The 20,754-nt window shown below is 37.3% G+C and overlaps 1 protein-coding gene across 1 annotated transcript; it reads left to right on the top strand.

The window, feature by feature from the left end:
* The first annotated feature begins 1,221 nt into the window (after positions 1 to 1,221).
* Positions 1,222 to 20,309, top strand: plekhm1 (pleckstrin homology domain containing, family M (with RUN domain) member 1). The gene is made up of 13 exons (XM_062442494.1): positions 1,222 to 1,395; positions 2,683 to 2,774; positions 4,637 to 4,878; positions 6,053 to 6,715; positions 8,159 to 8,642; positions 10,825 to 10,972; positions 14,046 to 15,038; positions 15,511 to 15,656; positions 15,818 to 16,011; positions 17,081 to 17,144; positions 17,235 to 17,392; positions 18,798 to 18,967; positions 18,999 to 20,309. The coding sequence occupies exons 2-12, from the start codon at positions 2,721 to 2,723 to the stop codon at positions 18,910 to 18,912; spliced, it is 3,261 nt and encodes a 1,086-aa protein (XP_062298478.1). The 5' UTR covers positions 1,222 to 1,395; positions 2,683 to 2,720; the 3' UTR covers positions 18,913 to 18,967; positions 18,999 to 20,309.
* Positions 20,310 to 20,754: the final 445 nt, after the last annotated feature.

The following is a 20,754-nucleotide window of genomic DNA, read 5'->3' on the forward strand; positions in this document are numbered from 1 at the left end:
TAGAATAAAGCATTTAGACATTCATTCATCAGTCAATAGTCTTTTCCTTTCTGTGGACGTCCTCCCCTGCAAGTGCCCTCAAGGAAACCACAATTTTATCATTACAATAATATATCAGAATAAGAGGCTGGCCTCCGTATAACACCATTAGATTGTATATAAACTTTCATTTTCAGTTCACCTTTTTTTTAAAAACTAAACATATACAGTAAGTGTGGAGTTACTGCTTTAAGTTACAAGCTGTGAAGTATGTTAAAAACTTTTCTGAGCTGTGCTAGTTGTCACCCTGACAAGAGAAGTACTCTGCTAGAACAGGACAGGGTACACAAAGTACTCACATGTCACTAAAGGGAAACAACAACATCAGCATGCCTCAGAAACCCTGCTGCCTTTGGGTGTTGCTCGTAAATTCCACTTACGACCACCACTGCTATTACTACCTCTATAATGTCAATGTAGTTTATACTTCTTATGATAGTAAGGCGTGTATAATATATCAAGCCCCTGTTTGTCGAGGGTTTTTGATTAGATATAACGTCACTTAAGATGTTTATAGACCACTTTACAATGTTTTTTTTTTCCTTTGGAGAGACTGACATATGAGAAATATGGTCATAGAGGGATTTTTTGTTGAATTGTGGAAGCCTTTACTTTGATCTTGGTTTTGAATTTAGGCCTTTATTATTTGAAATGTTAATTAACTTTCTTAATGAACTCCAGATGTAGGCTACTAAGTGTTGTCACTGTTTTGTCTTATTTGTTAGGTTTGTTTTTGTGTGTTATTAGTTTGTTTTCTTACATTTGTACTTTTGGTTTGTTGTTAATGTTTACAAAATCAAACCAGATTATAAAATCTACTAATTCTGTAATGATTTGACACAAGGCACATTAATATAAGTGCTATGTTCCTTTTGAGTACAATATCTAAAAATTGTCTTCTGGTTAAACAAGGAAACATCTCAGGGATTTCTTAATGATATTAGGTAAGGGTGTAACTTTCTCAAACCAAAGTTATCATTATTATGTAACTTTCTCAAACCAAAGTTACAACCTTGGGTTAGTAAGTGAGAAACAGTGAAATTGATGGTTTAATTTGTACGTATGACATGTGAATGCGCCGGTGTTTCACATTTACTTGATTTCTTTAAGGGTCAGTGAATGCATCGTCGGTGTCAGTCAGGCTCCCATGATGCAACAGTGCACCAGTCTGCAGCCAGCAGCTCTGCTCGCTGAAAACAAAACAACTTAATGCTAAATTTATCTAATTTATCTACATTTTTAGGACTTTTTACCAGCAGAGATGGAAAGCGACTGCTCGGATTAACTTTTCCCTTTAACGTAACATTAATTGAGTTTAAATACGAGGCTGTCTTTTGGATCTTTTAAATGGTTTCGGTAAGGAAAGCTAAGCTATGTTGTTTTAATGCTTTAAATGTGTTTTATAACAACCCTGCAGCATAACTTCCACCTTCTGCAGCTTGTTTTCTTTACTGTGTGTTTAATTTGACCACGTTTTTGATGTTTTAATGTAGAAATTGAAGGTTTAAACACGCCCAAAATCAGCGGCTAAGAGGGCATTTATATAACTTGTAAAGATAATTAATTGTAAAGATTAATTCAATGTGTAATTAAAGTAGAGTTACTGGTGAAAATGTTGATGGAGGTTACATCTGAAGTCACACCTGTAAGATTTTACTCATTTTTTAATATTTAACATGTTACTGAATACATATATTAGTGTTTTTAATTCTTTTAAATCAATATTTTTCATATATTTTGTGAATAACAAATGATGTGGACCTTATTTGGAATGTGTCACAGTACCAATTAAGCTCATGCCAGACTTTTGACTCCCCTCAAAATCTACATGAACTAATGAATACATGTTCAAATGAGAGATAAATGTTGCTTTATAAGAAATGATCTCCCTTATAAATCATGTCAGTATCCATGAAAAACAGCTGAACTTAGATGTTGGTGCTTAATGGGAACATTTACCCTAACAGCTGAAAACAATGGTTAGAAAAGTAATCAAATGTAATAAATTACATTGCTTTGATTAAACTAGTTACATGACTTATTATTACATCTTAAGTAGATTAACTAGTAACCTGTGACCTATTACCTATTTCCTTCCCAACCCTTGACCTTACAGTAAATCACACCTATACTTATCAGTATCTTTGGCAGTAGTTGTGTTTACGAGCCAACTTATCTGGCTTTTTGATCATGTAACCGGGTCTGGGATTGGCGTTATCTGGATCCTGATTTGCTCTCACTGTGTTGTTTTGATTGAGGAAGTAGCTTTTTGTCGCCACTTCCCTGAAAAAAAAAAAGACAGCATTGTCACATGACTCCAGATACAAAGTGGTTACTCACTGAAAACGCTCCCTATGAAAACCATGAAATTGCAGATATGTCACAGTATTACGAATCTCGTGATGGGAACTGTAATGATAGCTCTGAGGCTAAAAAGAGAAGAGTAATATGATGTGAGGAAGAAGGAGTGGAAAAAAAACTGTTTCCTTATTATCACATGTCTGGGCTTGAGCAGACACACACACAGTTTAATGCTTTTATAGGGAGGCAGGGCTCGGTAGAGATAAACGTTAACAGCTTGCTGATTGTTCTGTTTTACATATATCCAAAAGGAGTAAGTCTTTTTTTATGTGTGTGTTGCAGCTTGCCATGTGGGAGTAGACGTTTTCCCATGAGCTGCCATGCTAGCCACACAGATGCCAGATACGCCACAAGAGGCTAAAGATGTCAAACAGGTATTACCACACCACACACACACACACACACACACACACACACACACACACACACACACACACACACACACACACACACACACACACACACACACACACAAACCACTGAGATCATGTGAATGCTTTCCTCATCCTCTCTTCTACTGTCACTGTGGTGCAACTTGTGAAGGTGTCAGGGTCGAGCTTTGTACAGGCTGCTCGGATGGACTCCTGCTGTCAGGTGACGTTTAATTAGTGTGTGATGTAATTGTCTGTCCGTGTGTCTTATTTTAAGTGTCGTTTAGAAGGAGGTTAACGAGACATTATAATGCTTTAAACCCCTTACATGCTGTTCAACTAACTCTTTATTTATTAGTGTTAACCCTTAATGAAGCTGTAAGAGAGTGTAGTCTGTTTATTTATGGGGAAAAAGACATTCACAATCAAGTTTTTATGGTTTAGGAGAACATTTTTTATAGAATATGAAAACTACAACATGTTGTGAATGGTGATTTTAAATTTTTTTTAATAAACTCAGGTCAAATTTATACATTTGCATGCACAAAAAATGTGTATTATCTGCCCAAACACACACACAAACTCAAACAATGATGCATTTATTCAATTTTTACATATTCTGTGTCACATTTGGAAAAGTCCGGCTAAATTAAATGTGTATCAGATGTTTTTACAGCTCTAAAATGAACAGTATGTAAGGGTTTAAAAAGGGCGAGACCAGATACGGAAAGCAAAAGCAAAATAATAATGTAATAATGAGAAGGGAGAACAAGTGCAGCAGGCTTTGTATGATTCATATTTAATGGAATTTACTGTGAGAGCCCGAATCATATATCAGTCAGCCGATATTGACTTTTACAGATATATGAGTCTATCTGTTGGTCGGTGAATATGTTGTACGATATGTGATGGTATATTTTTTTAATTTTACTTTTATAGGCTGCATTTTATGTAAATGTGACCCCTTGTCCTTAATTGAAGTTTAATATTTGCATGTTGTTTTTTTTGTTCTGTAGTTTTTTTAATTCATAGTTAATTATAATGATTTATTTATTTATATATAGAGTTTGTTAAACTGTATAATATCATGGCCTCCATTACATACCTTTGTCACAAGCGATTGAAAACCACCTTTGAGGAATCATTACCAAAAAAATGTGTGTTTATGTTTGTATTCTGTATATACATAAATACACATTTGGTGGTTTTCAAACACTTGTGACAAAGATATGTTATGAAGGCATTATCGGCCAATATATTGATGAATTTTTTACACTTTTAATATCGGTATCTACATCTGTCCCAAAAATCCTGTATCGGAACTATTATTAAAGTGTTTTAATGTATTTGACACTAAGTTACTGTGTTTTAAACAGTGTAGTTTTGCAGGCAGTGTACTGTTTATAAGCTGAGTTAATGTGAGTGACTGACGATGGTTAGAAAGCAGGGAATGAAGTGGCCCTCCACATTTTTTTGGCCCATTCAGGCGAAGCAGAAAGGTGGAAAACACCTGGATCAGCTGTTTTTCAAGTGCTCTGTGTTGTTTCCCCTCATCAGTCTGTTACATAATGTACTCTGCTGGTTGTTTGTTTATGTTCCCTCGCTCTGTGTGTAGTGTCAGCTGACCGTAGGTGTCATGTGACAGCAGGTAATCTACACTCCATGTTTCACAACCACATGGCCTCTCTCTCTATCTCTCTGGCTATCAATATCTCGTCACACACTGTAGACTGGAATGTGGAAAATGTGCCGACTGTATTTCTCAGCTGCAAATGAAAATGCATCTCAACTGATGAACCTCACCTCTCTTATTGAACACGAGGAAGCTTTCTAACTAATATTTCTCTCACTCTGTCGTCACGCAGATCAAAGACAAGTTAGCGCAGTCGCTCAAGGCCCTGCAGAAGCGCTACGTGACGTCGGACGCCGTGGTAACCAGCGAAGATGGCGACGCTAACCTCCTCTGCTCCGCCCTGGAGGCCATCTTCATCCACGGTATCAAGAGCAAGTTCATCCGCACTGAGGCCGGCGGTCGGAGCAGGAAAGGAGACAGAGGACCCCTTCCTCAGCCGTTCTTCTGGAACCTCCTCAAGACCGTCACCCACCGGTGAGTCGGGGAGAAGTCTGTAATGCCTCAGCCCCTGTATCATTCTGTATTATTTTAATCTTCTTTTTGTTTCTTTTGTCTTTTTAATCTCTTTTTTTTAACCCAGTTTTTATTCTAGCTTTTATTAAACTTCATCTCTTTTATTTCATTTCACATTTGTTCAGTCTCTTTTAACCTATTCCTCTCTAATTTTTTTTATATTCTCTTAATTGTTTTATTTGACTTTTTTCTTGTTTCTTTATTTTTTAACTTTTATTTTTAACTTTATTATTATTATTATTATTATTATTATTGTTATTATTATTATTGTTATTAATATTATCTACATGCGTATACAACATATTTGATAAAACAAGGGATAAAAGTAAATAAAACCAAGCAAAATAACACAACATAATATAAGTAAATTAAAAAAAATATATATAAAATGAGCCCTAGAGGTTTACTGCAAGTTTAAGTTCCTCTATCATGTTGTTCAGACACAAAACTTCCGCCAAAGCGTCGTCTTGAATTTACATCAGTATTGTGAAGTGTGTATTTAAGAGGTGATGAGTGGGAGGTGTGATGATAATAATAACACTAATGAACTTTATGTATAGAGAACTTTCCAAAATTCAAAGTAACAACGTGCTTCACAAGGCAGCAAAATACACAAATCATTAAAAATAACTGCGTTTATAAAAGAAAACAAATAAAAATAATTTGATAAACCATATTTAAAGGAGATAAAAGCAAGAAAAATTAAACCTTAACTAGAATCAGGAAAGACTCAGATAAAAGTATGTTGTCAGAAGTGATGTGTGATTGTTCCTGCTGTGGATGATTTTGGAGGCAATGTAATATAAATAAATAAATAATAATTAATAAGGCAACAAGAAGCACGGAAGTAATAGTGCATGATGTATAAAATAATCTTAAAAATAATAAAACACACAGATGTAAAAACAGTAAAAGAATAAAATCAATTAAAAGGTTTAAAAACAATCAATCTGTTTTATTTAGTTTTTTACTGTAACATTTAGTAAACCTTTTCTCTTATTTTTTTATTATTATCATTATTTATTTGAACCTTTATTATTTAAAAAAAAAAATTTTAACATAAAAAAAGTGTGCCACTAATCGTATTATTTGGTGAAAATCATCCTCTCGCTCACTTTCTCTGTTAAATCCACAGCGATGTGATCACAGAGCTGGAGAAGATCAGCTTCGTGGGCACGGACGTGGGTCGCTGCCGTGCGTGGCTGCGTCTGGCCCTCAACCACGGCCTGCTGGAGTGCTACCTGGTCTCGTTGTTTCGGGAGAACTCTAAGCTGCGGGCGCATTATCAGCCCAGCGCCTTGCTCCTGAACGCGGAGGAACGAGAGGTTCTGCTCAGCTACCTCCAGGGTCTCGCCTCGCTCACCTTCAGCCTTTCTTACAAGTCCGCCGTCCTCAACGAGTGGACCAACACACCTCTGGCCCTCGCCGGACTCTGCCCCTTGTCCCAGGCAGATGTGCTCGACTTGCCCCTCAATGGCGGAGGAGACCACTCCACCTCCAAACCCTCGTACAAAGAATCATGGGATACAGTATCTCAGTCGTCAAGCTCATCGGATGCTCCTGATATGCAGAGAGGGTGTCCGGTGCTGACAGGGAGGGGTTCAAGTGCGTTACAAGGGGGTCGGACTGCACTCAATTCCTCTAACTTGAGCCTGGACACTACAGGCTCCTCTCAGCTCTCCTCCAGTTTGAGCTCCGACAGCCTCCTGCAGGGTCAAGACCCCCGCAGCCCCACGGGGGAGCAGTGGTCTTCATGTGACCTGGACCTGAATACGAACACCAAGAGGGCTCAGAAAGAGTGAGTGTGTCCTCTAGCTGTGACTTTGTGAATGTCGGAGATCAAATTCTACTCATTAAATTAACAAGAAACGTCTTTGTATCCAAAACCTGACTAATCTTATTCTCCTCTGTGCCATAGAGTTGCACTTTAGCCCAAAAACTACCAAAAAACCCCTCCACTGTTACACTCTGTGACATGTTCCTTTACTACCAGGAACACAGCCACGCTAGTTTATTTTGAGTTAATCCCACGTACACCTTCCTGCTGCTGTAAATACTCACTAAAGCACCGAATGTGTTTCACTCCACGACTGAAAATAGTCCCTGACGAATGCAGCAAGTGCTCCAGTTTGAGATTTAAGGTTTTATTTCTTCAGTAGCAACAAATAGATTTGAGACTGAGTGTCACAGACATGATAAAGAAGTCAGAGAGGATAAATAGACAAACTTAAATATTATTGGTTGTGTTTTTTTTCATAGGATTAGTTGATAAAGTTATAAAAATGTTTGCTTTATTATGCATTAACAGAACATTTCCTTGACTTAAGCTTAAAGGATAAGTTCACAGTCTTTAACATCTGTCTCATAACTATATTCAAGTGTGTATATAAAAGCTGAAAAGGATTTTGAACTCTATAATCATTCATATAACAAAAACTACCCATAAAAAGGAGCCCTTAACCCTTTCATGCTGTCCATATTCTGACATTTTTATTCCCTTTATAATTAGCCCTGATACCACATATTTAACCAGTGTATTTTCCCTTCATAGATATCTTACCAGTCGTTCATTCACACTCACATTACATTATGAGCTCATGTTGAAAGCCATCATTATTTCTATTAATTCATTGTAAAATTGAAAGTGAAAGATGCATTATAACCAACACTGACCACTTTAGGCAAAGTCATAAAATTTCAGGCTTAAAAAATGTCATTTAGGGTGTTTTCATTGCTTTCAAATGTCCAAATGGGTCAAATTTGAGCCAAACAGTATGTAAGGGTTAAAATCCACAGTCTTTGGTCTGTGTGTTGAAAAATAAAGTTACATCTATTTTAGTTTTACAATGCATCTCAATGGCCATTGTTTCCCTGTTAAGAGTTGAGAGGAAAGAAACAAAAAGAGGGACTTTGGCACTAAGATATCTCCTTACTTTCTAACATATCTACTTGATTTGACTGATTTTGGCAGCTGAAGCTTCACATTCACTTTAGATTTAGAGACATTTTTGCACAGGAGGAGGACTGTGGATTCTGTCCCCCATTAATTACATTGTAAGCACACTATGAAGAGATCTTCTAATGGTCAATATGAACAGGAGGAATGATTACAGCAAGAAAAACCTTGTCATATGGGCATATAGTCACTTCAGCATAGTTTCTGTTTTAGTAATGTATTCCACTTTATCCTAAGCTCACTATCAAATGTTCATTATCTCATGACTTGTCCTCGTCTCTGCAGTTCGCTGACTGACTATCGGGAGAGCGGCCACTGCAGTCAGGACTCCATGCGTGAAGACTCCTTCGTCTCCAGCACGGGTCCCGATCAGTTATCTGACACGGCCGTTTTCATCGGCTCCGACAGCGAGACCCAGAGTCCCGCCACGCCATCGCAAGAATTCTCAGAGCCGCCACGAGAACCTGCGCTGCTTTCTGATCCGGAGCCACCGCCAACATCCGCCGACCCACCGCTACCCCACGAGAACCATATTAACCAGGCTCCCTCTTTAGACTGCAATAATGTCTCGTCGGAGTTTGATGCACAGTCCGAGCTTGTGGAGCCTGCAGAGAGAGAACAAACAACACGTGCAGAGGACAGTAGTGAGCTCATTCAGAAGGAGAAGGAGGCAGAGAGTTTGGAGAAGAGCTCCGAGTCTTCAGTACGTCCGGTCACACTTCGCTCCACCAGCATGCTGAGCAGGAAACTGTCCTCAGATTCACTATCAGTAAGTTTATTTGCTGACTAATGGCTTTTTGTTGCTATTTTACTGTGTTTGTCCTTTTCTACGTGTCAATACAGAAACGCCTAAAGCGGTAATAGGTAATGAGGATTTTACAGAATGGGGAAATATCCAGTATTTGCTCCTGAATGACTATTTGTGTCCTCGCACAGAGGAAGTGACAAATAGTTCGTCTCGCTCTAAAAGCTGGAACTTTTTCAGGCTGGAAAATGAACAAACTTTATCAAATGACAAAACTGTGCTTCTGACAAATAGTCACATTAGTCCTACTGTATTAGAACAAATGAGTCTGTGTCTGTGCGTTTAAAATAAAGCACAACGTTAGCTTTAGTTTAGCCTCATTACTCGACCCTGCAAACATTAAAACACTCTGTTGTGTCTCAACTCTCGTACTTCGGTACTTATACTTAACCCTTAGATACCGTTCAGGGCCAAATTTGACACATTTTCACATCTGAGATCAGTAAAAAAATACTTTTTTCTTCTTTTAGCCTAAAATTTGATGAATTTAATAGAAAAAGAAGGAAATATATTCAACACATATTCATCCAAAATGTCAAAAATATTCATTCTCCAAATTTAATATCATTTGTGCAAATACTTTCTCCTGTCTTATGAAGCATTGGACCATTGTAGTGTTTTATTATGTAATTTTTTCCTCCATAAAACCAAAAAATAACTCTTTGTACTCTTAATTAAGGATCTGGACACTGGGGCAAAAATGGCGCCTCTTCAAACCTATGACAGTTGCCCAGCTGGCGCATACACCAAAAAAAAAGTTTCTAGCTGCCAGGTTTACTTCCCCATTATGCCAACCGAGCCAAGTCAAAGTTTATTCATATAGCACATGCAACAACCTCAGTTGACCAAAGTGCAGTTACAAGCTTAAAAAACACAAGATGAAATCAAAGAACAATTATGAGTCAGATAAACTGTAAAAAACAGAATAGATAAAAGCATGATCAGGATGTTGGACTCAACTAGGATTAAAAGCCAAGGCAAAGAGGCGAGTCTTAAGCAATGATTTAAAACTTTCTGAGGGTCTGAGCAGTTCGGATATTGTACATTGTGATGACGTCATAGATTTTAAAATTCGCTTTTCTCGGCTCGAGGGAAGTTTTACAAATACAAAACATCCAAAATTCATAATACGAAGAGTTGCAATTGACCTTGTTTGCAGTTTGAGGTGTCCTATCAGTTTTATAGATGTCTCTTTTATAAAGATAAAGATACATTTATTGATCCCACAGTGGGGAAAATTAATTGCTACAGCAGCTCAAAAAATAGTGATATAGAAAAAAACAAACAAACAAAAACAAATATATACAACAATAAAATTATAAACTAAGTAAAAGGACTTTAAAGTGCAATTATAACATACATATACAACAATAAAAATTAAAAACAAAAAAAAGGACCTAAAAGTGCAACTATAGTGCAGCATTGTACAGTCTGACTGCAGTTGGAATGAAGGACCTGTTAATAATGGTGGTCTATGGGAAAAACGATTTTCCCACTGCAATACCGTGAGTGACCACTGGGAAAAATTGGCTGATGGCTGAGCAGTGGCGCCCTATCAGCTCTTATAATACATCGCTGCATCATGTAAATGCTTTATGTGTTTTTTTGCACTAAGCAGCACTATACTGTCACATGTAAGCCATCAGTAGGTTTCATGGGTTGATTTAGCAGTCTGTAATGATTTGGTAGCACCAATGCTATCACCTGCTAAGTAGGTACCTGCACAACGGCTGTGTTGAAATAGGCGCACGACACAAGTAAGTAAGTACACAGTGAACTACACAGAGGAAGGATGTGATTTGAAACACAAGCAGGGTTAGCTCCGGGAAATGTCACACTACAAATGTTGGACTAACTGAGGTTGCGACATGACGGCTTGTCAGATGGTGAATGATGTGTGATTAAATTTATACTGTTTGACCCTTCACAGAGAAATAACTCCTGACTTTTGGTGTCACATGGTTCTCACACTACCAACCCCAAAGACTCGAACAGGAAGTAGTCTTTCACAAGCTGTGGTCTGATCATTCAGTGCACTTCTGAACTGTAACTTGTGTTTTAAGCTGCAGCTGATGTTATTTCCTTCATATTATTATTATTCTTTCATGCTAGATAAAGCAACCTCTCTCTGTCATTTATATTGCAGCTCCCCCATTCCTGGATCTCGGAGGACGACATCTACAAACCACATCTGGAGGAGGTGTCCGACCAGGAGGAGTTTCTTCCTTCCGCTCCCACGCCTGAGCCCAAAGTCTCCCAGTCACCTCCCAGCGTCGTCCATCGCAGACAGACAGGTATTATACATTACTCCATGTTTCCATAGAACAGAGATGAGGTGATTTCTGTCGGGGGTTTTTTTTTTTATGTGTGTCTCCCATGAGTTATTATTTCCAACAAAAAGGGAGATTTATAGTATGAAGATAAGCAATGCTCAGCTTCTCTGGAATAAAGAGGGGAGACCAAAGCCTTAAAGAGTACGGCTGGTGAATCTCTCGTGCAAACCAACAATAACAAACTGATCTACTTACTAGTATAACCCAATAACAGCGATCACATTTTCAGTCTCCAGAGAGAAGTTCTGTGTAATGCAGATGCTACTGAGGTTTCTAGGCTAAGCTAGCTTGTTGTGCTACATATTAAAACTTATTGACTTTGTATTAAAGTCTCTTTACAATGTACAATGTAGTCCAGAGGTTGTGATATGTGGCACATTACATATCACACACATAGCTTTTATTCAACTTTATCTCTTTAATTTCATTTTACTGCTGTCTTTTTAATCTATTTTAACTTAGGTTTTTACTCTAACTTTTCCCCTTATTTTCTCTTATTTTTTATTTATCTATTTTTTTCTTATTTATTTAAATTGTCTATATTAGCTCTTGCATGCATTGGTCTCATTTTTTAATCTTTTAATTTGTTATTTGCTTAAATTCTCTCATTGTTTTTATTCCTTTTCTTTACGTTTTCACTTTGTCTTATTATCTGCTTATTAATTAACTGTAAAGGACTTTCAACTACACTAGTATTATGAAAGGCGCTATATAAATAAAGTTTGATTAATTGATTGATTAATACCAATTTAGAGAAGCTGTAAACTGAACGTTGGTGATGGTTTTGGTGACGTCGGCCGTACAAGGAATTTTGCTCCAGAGACCGAAAACATGATCGCTGTTATTTGTTTTGGAGCCGTTTCTAAACTAACTAATTTGCCCGTAAAGCTTCATAATGAAGGAATATGTAATGTTCTTATTGGGTTTTGGGATTTAGGAACAATGGATGTCTAGGGGGCACAGAGGAATAAGATATTATCAGGATTATGATACAAACACAATACTTAAAAAGTGGATTAATTCATTGTTGGTTTGGTTCTGCACATGAGATCTATTGACAGTTAGCAGCCATATCCTTTAAAAAGAAGTGTTATGTAAGTATTGACATAAAAACCTAAGAATTTATATGTTGTAACTATCCTTTAAACTTTATTTATTGTGTCTTTTACGTAAAAGGTTCCCTGCATAACTCACCAGAACACACTGTTTATGGGTCAATGACGTATAAGGATTTAGAACAACTCAATAGAACTCTTGTAGAATAATAAAAACAAGCATATCTAATGCAGTAGTTCAAACATTCATAATGTTGTGTAACTGAAGATCCATATTATACATTTGAAAGTGATTTTAGTGGGTTTTTCAAGATTAATTGGCACTGGCCTTAAAAAAAGTCATGTGGTGCGAACATGATTCATCTTGAAATAAATTAATTTACTTAACACGCTTCACATCTTTTCACAAGTTTTCAGTAATATAAAGTGTTTGGAAACAAAGTATTTGAATTTTTAAAACATTTTTGTAAATGATGATCTTTTATTTATATAAGATATTTCAAGATGAATCATGGTCGCACCACATGACTTTTTTTTTCAGGCCAGTGCCAATTAATCTTGAAAAACCCACTAAAATCACTTTCAAATTGTAATATGAATTTTCAGGTACACAATATTCTGAATGTTTGAACTACTGCATTAGATATGCTTGTTTTTATTATTCTAAAATTGAGTTGTTGAAAATCCTTATACGTCATTGACCCTTATATGCTTAAAACACATTTCCTTCCTCATAAAAAAATGAGCAAATCCTATTTATCTTAGAAGTTTAAAAGCTGCGTTGTTCACATCGTCGTCTTCTCCTGCCTGGTTACCTGTAGACGAGCAGGACAAACCGCCTGCAGGCAGGAATGTGTACTGAGTCACCCGTTTTAATGAGCGCTGCTAGACTGGAAAACACACGTCGTTGCATCATTTATTGAGGGGTGGCCTGATTGCACTCGGACGTAATAAAGTTTTATCTCTTGCAAGACATCAGCGGAAAGTCCAGACCTCGGCTTATCGAAAAAGGTAGAAAGCCAAAAGTGACGCTGAGAGGGGGGAAATGAGGAGAGACGAAATTAGAAACTTGACTTTGTTATTATTATTATTATTATTATTATTATTATTATTATTACAGGGAAGTGTTTGGACTTTAGATCAATAGATTTAATAGTTTTATTGATCTGTAACAGGCAACAAGTGTATATTTACAGTGTTTATTAGGAATACTAATTTATGAAAACTACTGCTGCTTAAGTTACTTTTTTATTTTATATCAGTAAATATGGAATTTAATTATTTGTATTGCTGATTTTAACCCTTGGCGTCTCCACAGTTCCCTAAAAGTCATTTTTAAGTTAAAGAAAGAACAAAAACTGATTTAAAAGAGCTTATTTAGAGGAAATCTGTTTATATCTGGAAATTATGTTGTGAAAACTGATATTAATAGTGATTATAAATAGTTAATTGTGGCCTTAACTTGACTACTTTCCACTACTGCTTCCTTTTTAAATGTTGTTTATTTTGATTGATCATGTTTGTCTTGTGGCTTCAGACATTGTCCATTGGCGTCTCCACAGTTCCCTAAAAGTTGTTTTTCAGTTAAAGACAAAACAAAAACTGATTTATAAGAGCTTATTTAGAAGAAATCTGTCTATATATCTGTCATAATTTCATTTTACTATTTTACACTGCTGCTTGTCATGTCATTTATTCTGATTTATTATGTTTGTTTTGTGGCTTCAGACAGTCGTGAAGCAATTTAGATTTGTTTACTTGCGTATTATTTATTGTTCTTTATTTTTTTATTGATGCCTTTTCTATTTTTGCTCTCCACTTCGCTGCTGTAATGCTGTAAATGTCTCCATCGTGGGACCAATGAAGGATTATCTGATCATAAACTCACAAAATTGACATTCACAAAATGGAAATACATGAAATAGCTTTCTTTCTTCTTTTTTTTTAACTCTCTCTGTGTCCGTCTTTTTGTCCATCAGGGCAGTTCAACCCGTTTCGAGGCTTGCTGAAGCTCGGCCACCTGGAGCGGCGAGGCGCGATGGGACTGTGGCGCGACCATTACTGCGAGCTCTCTCCCTTTGAGTTCCGCCTCTACCTCAACGCGGAGGAGCGGACGTGTTGCGACAACTGCTCCCTGGTGCGATGCGAGGACGTGCGCATCACCACGTCCGAAGGCCGCTTCGAGTTGTTCTTCCCCGGGAAGCGACTCTACCTCCGGGCGGCCAATCATGACGAAGCGGAGGACTGGGTGGACCGGATCGTAGAGGCCGTCAACAAGTGCCGGCCGGTGTCTCGCGTGGACGAGCAGTGGGAAGTGCTGCAACCCACCGCAGAGAATGGAGTGGATGATCGTACACTTTCCTCCGCATCCTCCGCCCCCTCCAGCCCTGAGCGAGGCATCTTATCCTCCGACACGGGGACAGGAAGAGGGCAGGAGACGCCGCCTCCTCCACAAGAATTCAACTGGACTCGGGCGGCTGATGTAGAATCAGACGCCATCAAAGAAGCTGTTTTGTATTTATCTACAGACCCTGAAGCTCGGACATGGGTCCCTCTCGTGTTCTCGCTCTCCTTGGAGGCTCTAAAAGGCTTTCGGGTGCAAGAGGGAAGAAAGCTGCTCCGGCTAACTCACTCCATAGAGGAGATCCGCGACGTGGTTCCCGACGTCTCTGTAGGAGGGCCGGCCTTTTTTAAACTCCTCACCGTCAAAGAGACGCTCCGACTGCGGGCGGAGAACGCTGAAGAGGCGCGCTCTTGGAGGAGTCTGATCCGAGGAGCTCTGGACTCGTATCTGGACAGCGGAGAGGACGGAGGCTCCGAGGACACGACTGCATCCTCACGTCTGCAAGGGGTGACGGGAAATCTCCACAGACTGGTGCAGCACAGACTGAAAGAAGACGGGTCGCTCCTGGTTCACTTGTGCACCGTGCCCTCCGAGAAGGGGCTGGATACTCAGAACTTCAAGTGTGCAGGTATTTAGTTCACTATTGGTGGTGTTTGTCAGACTGTGAGCGGTGTAGATATATTTAAAGGTGTTTTTATTTTTTTAAGGGTTTTTTTTCTGGCACTTTTTTTGCACACTGAGTATTTTATTATAATTTACTACACATATTTTCGTTTCTATTAGTTCCATTTTGGATTTTTAGTAATTATTTGGGGGTTTTTTTCCCCCCTCTGGATAGTTATGCATATGTTTTATGTAATGTTTGGCCATCTTGACTGTGGATGTTGCTGCCATAAGTATCTATCTATTGATATTGCTGGGGACACACTTCAGAATGAATGACCTGAAATGATTATCCTAATATTTTCTGTTCATCAACTAATCATTTAAACTCTGGTAATGACTGAAAACCAGTTGATGATAATGATTGGAGTCTTTTAAAGGGTGAGGACTGGCGTTTGTGTGACCCCTTCTTTTCTTTTTTTTCGTGTCCCACGCAGGCTGTCCTCAGCTGATCGGACCGTCCCGGAGCAGAGCCAGGCTATGCGAGTTTTCGGGCCAGCACTACTGCGAGTCCTGTCACCATGGCGACACTACCATCATACCTTCACGCATGGTGCACAACTGGGACCTCAGACAGCGAGAGGTGGGTCGGTCACATAAATAAACAAATCACTTTTTAACTACGTGTGTTCAGTTTTTTAGGTTTGTTTAAGGTTTATTAAAAGACATTCACCTTCTCATTAACCCCAAATCCAGAAGCTACATGTTCTGACTTTGTGTGTGTGTGTTTGTGTGTGTGTCCAGGTGTCTAAGAAGGCCCAGTGGCTGCTGGCTCAGGTGGAGCTGGAGCCTTTGTTGAACCTGGAGCAGTTGAACCCTGAGTTGGAGAAGCACTCTGAGTCCATGTGTCAGGCTCACAGCTTGAGGCAGAGACTACGTCTGCTGGGAGATTACCTGCTGACCTGCCGCAGCGGAGCCTGCAAGAAACTCCAAGCCAAGTGTGTATAGATAGATGAAGATAGATAGATAGATAGATATAGATACTTACTTTACTTACTCTACTCACTGACTTCTTCAGACATTTTCTTTACTTTACTTTAATTTACTTACTTTTTTTACTTACTTTACTTACTGACTTTAGTTATTTACTTGAATTACTTTACTTTCTTTACTTTCTTTACTTTCTTTACTTACTTACTTTACTTTCTTACTTATGGACTTTAGTTATTTACTTTACATAACTTACTTTACTTTACTTTACTTACTTTACTTTTTTACTTACTTACTTACTTACTTAACTTAACTTAACTTTACTTACTTTACTTTACTTACTGACTTTAGTTATTTACTTGAATTACTTTACTTTCTTTACTTACTTTCTTTACTTACTTTACTTTATTTTCTTTACTTACTTTATTTTCTTTACTTACTTTACTTTATTTTACTTTACTTACTTTACTTTCTTTACTTACTTTATTTCTTTACTTACTTTATTTTCTTTACTTACTTTATTTTCTTACTTACTTACTTTACTGTCTTTACTTACTTGACTTGATTTACTTTACTTACTTAACTTAACTTAACTTAACTTAACTTAACTTTATTTTACTTTACTTTCTTTACTTACTTATTTTACTTTATTGTCCTAATGGGATAAATTTGTCTTGAACTTTGCTAAATTAGCCCCGTCAGCAAATATGGGCCCAACACCAGCACACATAGACAGTAAACATACAAAGGTACAATACAAAACAAAATAATAAGAATAGTGAAGCATACAATGCAGAAAAGATACTCACTTAGGCATCAGTCTGTTAAAGTTTGTACTAGAGCCAGAACTGAAACACCCAATCTCATAAAGTCATCAACAACATTAATACTGTAACTTCTACTTATTTTAAGCTATTATTTAATATTCCAGCTGATAAAGGAACAAAGGAGTTTTTTTTAAATAATTCAATTTTACACCTCTGAGCTCAGTATCTTCTATACTCGTGTGTGTGTATTTTACATTGTACCTTGTTTATTTTTATATTTTTATAGACATATTTTTTAATTCTCTTGCAGAATGAAGCAGCGAACGTACCTGTTGGAGTCGAGCCATCTTTACAGCGTCATGGATTTACGACAAGTGAGTCAATCGTGTTGTAAGTTATTGCATCAATCATCTGCAACCTTTAAAACTTAATGTGTGTTCCTTGTTTTTTCTTTATTTTCCCAGATAGCAGAGGGCGAATATGCAACCTACCTGAACACATTTCTGCAGTACGCCTCCAACCACGTGTTCCACTGTGATCTGTGCACGCAGCGCGGCTTCATCTGCCAAATATGCCACACTGATGACATCATCTTCCCTTTCCAGTTCGACAGCACCACCAGGTGAGCTCTCCCTTCATGTTTCCTTATCACCTCATTACTGTTGGATGTAAACTAAATGTGTCTAACACCAGCTGTTCTCCGACTGTTTGAGCCTCTCTGATTGGTCTGAAATGTTTGCTGCTGTTTGTGTTGCCTTGTGAACAATCTGCTTCTTTCCTTCTGCTCATTGCCTTCGTCGTCCTCGTCTGTTTTTACAGCTCACAGTTTCATCGATACATAATTTTATGCACTTCCCACTGACGTCAATTGTAAATAAAAAAAATTAAAAAGTCTCTGAGGCCAAAGGCAAACATGTTTACCGAAACATTTCAGGTCATGTTGCTATATTAGTCAAGATATCAGGCTGATGTAACGTACAAATACAGATTTTTTAAAAACATTTTTTAAAGAAATAACATTTTTAATTATTATAGCGCCCATTTTTTTATTTATTTTTTAAGCACTGACCATTTTTTCTTAACCTGAATAAATTTGATTAGATTTTATTAATTAAATTCTTGCAGTAGAGTATAACTGAAAGGCTCAAATAAAACTTTAACAAAAACATACACAGGACATTTAATTAAAACTTTTCACATGGACATAAAACAACATTTTAAAGTTAAAAAGTGTTTATGTAATGTTACAACATTGCTAAAAAAAGTGAGTGGGGCTCAGATTGTCAGAATAAAATAAATAATCTGGATAGATTAAGAATATTCAGGTTTTCTGCATCTCCCTGCACTGTATATTATCTTGTCATCTTTTGTGTCAATTTTAACTTGTGCAAAATAAACTAAACTAAAATAATATTAATGAAAAATGTTAAGAGTGGGCATGTTAAACTCTTACAGCCCAGTGTGATCTCAAGTGGGCCGGACCAGTAAAACCAATGCATAATAACCTATAATAATATATATATTATAACCTTACTATAATAAAGTATCTATTTACAAAACAACTTGGGGTTACCCTGGTAAGAGCTACTGATAAAATGTGTCAAATGACCACAATATACTGTAATAATTTAAATCTGTACTTAAAATATTGATTTACTTTAACTAATAGCTATAAATATGAAATGTTATTATGTATACACACCTAATCACATCATAAAATAATGCAAGATTTATAAAATGAAATGATGACAATAAATAAAGTATTAAAAAATATGTTTGCAAGTTTGTTTTTTAAAACTGAATCATGGTGCAAGTCAGTTAATATCAAGTTGGACGTCTGCGGGAAGATCAGAAGCCTCGACTCTGAATGAGCAAATATAAGTGAGGATATTGGGCCGTTGGGGTATCTATTGGGCTGGATTGTACCCCTGGTCTAGAGGACAGATTTCTAGTTGTTTGTTAAATGTCTTCTCTTTAAGTTTAACATGCTATTTCTTCTTTTTCTTTTTCTTTTTCCCGTCATCCAGGTGTAAAGATTGTAAAGCCGTGTTTCATCTGGCCTGCAAAGCTCCGGGAGACTCCTGTCCACGCTGTCTACGAATGAGGAAATACCTGGAGAGGGATCTGCAGGACTTACTGTAACCAGCAGGGCGGCGCTGTGTGAAACCGACAGCCAACTCTCCCAGGAAGCTTAGAAGTTTGCTGATGGAAAAGGAAAAAATGACCAGAAAATGAAAATCTAGCTTTCAAATGAAGTAACCTCAAGTGCAATTATGAGCGCCATTTGCCTGCCCAGAACTGAGACACACACAATGAAAAAGAAGAAGGGCAAGAGTGCAACAGTAGCTAGACTCTCTTGCACTACGACAGAGGCAAACTGAGCCTCATTTATTGACACGGTGCTGTTCAGTGACTTTAATACCTCTCTGAATCCTCATTCAGCTCCGCCACGGCGTCAGAAGAAGGAAACGGTGGATAACGATGACGGTTCGCTGCCAAGAAACTTATCCAACTTTCTTTTTTTTTTTACATTGTGGGGTTGTATTTTTTTAACTTGTTGTTTGTCTCATTTACGTCACCTGCAATGTCCTTTAAAAACATCATGTTTACCAGAAAATGCTCCACAGTAAAACATACTTACATGCATTTGTTCTCATTTTGTACAAACACAGCCACATATACAGCAGTGAGGTTTGGGTACTGTACATGCAAAAAAAAAAGAGAAATATATATATATAGAGATATATATACACATAAAATAATGACAACAGCACTTGAAATGTTCTAATTAACAGATTTTGATTGTGCCTTTTTAGTTTTAAGCTTTACACTATTTTCCTCTTGGTGTGTCACTAATTAAAGGGCCAAAAAAGGCTGTTTTTTTTGTTTTTGTTCACTGCTATAAATATAGAATTAAATCACGTTGCTGCATTAGATCTTAAATATAAAGATAAAAACAGTTGCCAAGAAGACTTTGTGGAATGTTTCTCTTAAAATATTATTAAAGTGGAGTTTTTTTTAAGCTTAGAAAACTCATCTCAGAGGGGAGACTTTGATATTATAATAATAATAATAATAATATATATATATATAAATGTGTGGCAAAATCATGTTTGTGGAGATGAATATCCTGAGAGAAATTATTGGAGTCAAAACATGTTTTTAGCGTATTTGCACTTAGCGATGACTGTTAAATTGATATTTCAGCTACGTCTTAGCTTTAATGTCGTCTTGCACACACGGAGAGTCTCACCTCTAAACAAATAAAACCTGCATCACTGACCATTTTTGTTTTTTCTTTCTCCCCCACTCTTCTTCTCTTCTTTCTTGAATATTTAATGCAGAGTTGAAATAGTGTAATAGATTTTTGAGAAGAAAAGTCACTGAAGGTTTACTATCAAGAGTCTGTTTGACATATTCAGAACATATCACTTGCTAGTGGCAAGTCCACAATACTGTAGTACTGTTGTTGTTTTCCTAGTTTGTACTTTTTTTTTTTTTTTTTAAATCATCATCTCGTTTATTATGTATGATGTATAAATTACCATCATGAAATAAATGTCAGAGTGATATGCATTGTTCTCATTTTGTTTTATTTAAAAATAATAATAATAATAATAATGATAACTTTATTAGTATAGCACCTTTCATACAATAAATGCAGCTCAAAGTGCTTTAACCCTCCTGTTGTCCTTGTGTCAAGGAAGGAAGGAAGGAAGGAAGGGAAGAAGAAGGAAGGAATGATGGAAGAAGGAAGGAAAGGAGGAAGGAAGGAAGAGAGGGAAGGATGGATGGAGGAAAGGAGGAAGGAGGGAAGGAAGGGAAGGCAGGAGGGAGGGAGGAAGGAAAGGAAGGAAGGACAGAGGAAAGAAGGAAGGAAGGAGGGAGGAAGGGGGAAGGAAAGGAAGGAAAGAAAGAAGGGAGGAAAGAGAGGAAGGAAAGAAAGAGAGAAGGAGGGAGGGAGGAAGGACAGGTGGAAGAAAG

This window comes from Scomber scombrus, chromosome 21, assembly GCF_963691925.1.
Source record: "Scomber scombrus chromosome 21, fScoSco1.1, whole genome shotgun sequence".
NCBI classification, from domain to species: Eukaryota; Metazoa; Chordata; class Actinopteri; order Scombriformes; family Scombridae; genus Scomber; species Scomber scombrus.

What these genes read in the sequence shown, in the direction of transcription:
- plekhm1 (XM_062442494.1), top strand. Translation starts at nt 2,721, where the DNA reads ATGCTAGCCACACAGATGCCAGATACGCCACAAGAGGCTAAAGATGTC. An exon ending in CTCAAGACCGTCACCCACCG is followed by an intron (nt 4,879 to 6,052) that starts GTGAGTCGGGGA and finishes TTAAATCCACAG; the next exon opens with CGATGTGATCACAGAGCTGG. An exon ending in CGTCCATCGCAGACAGACAG is followed by an intron (nt 10,973 to 14,045) that starts GTATTATACATT and finishes TTTGTCCATCAG; the next exon opens with GGCAGTTCAACCCGTTTCGA.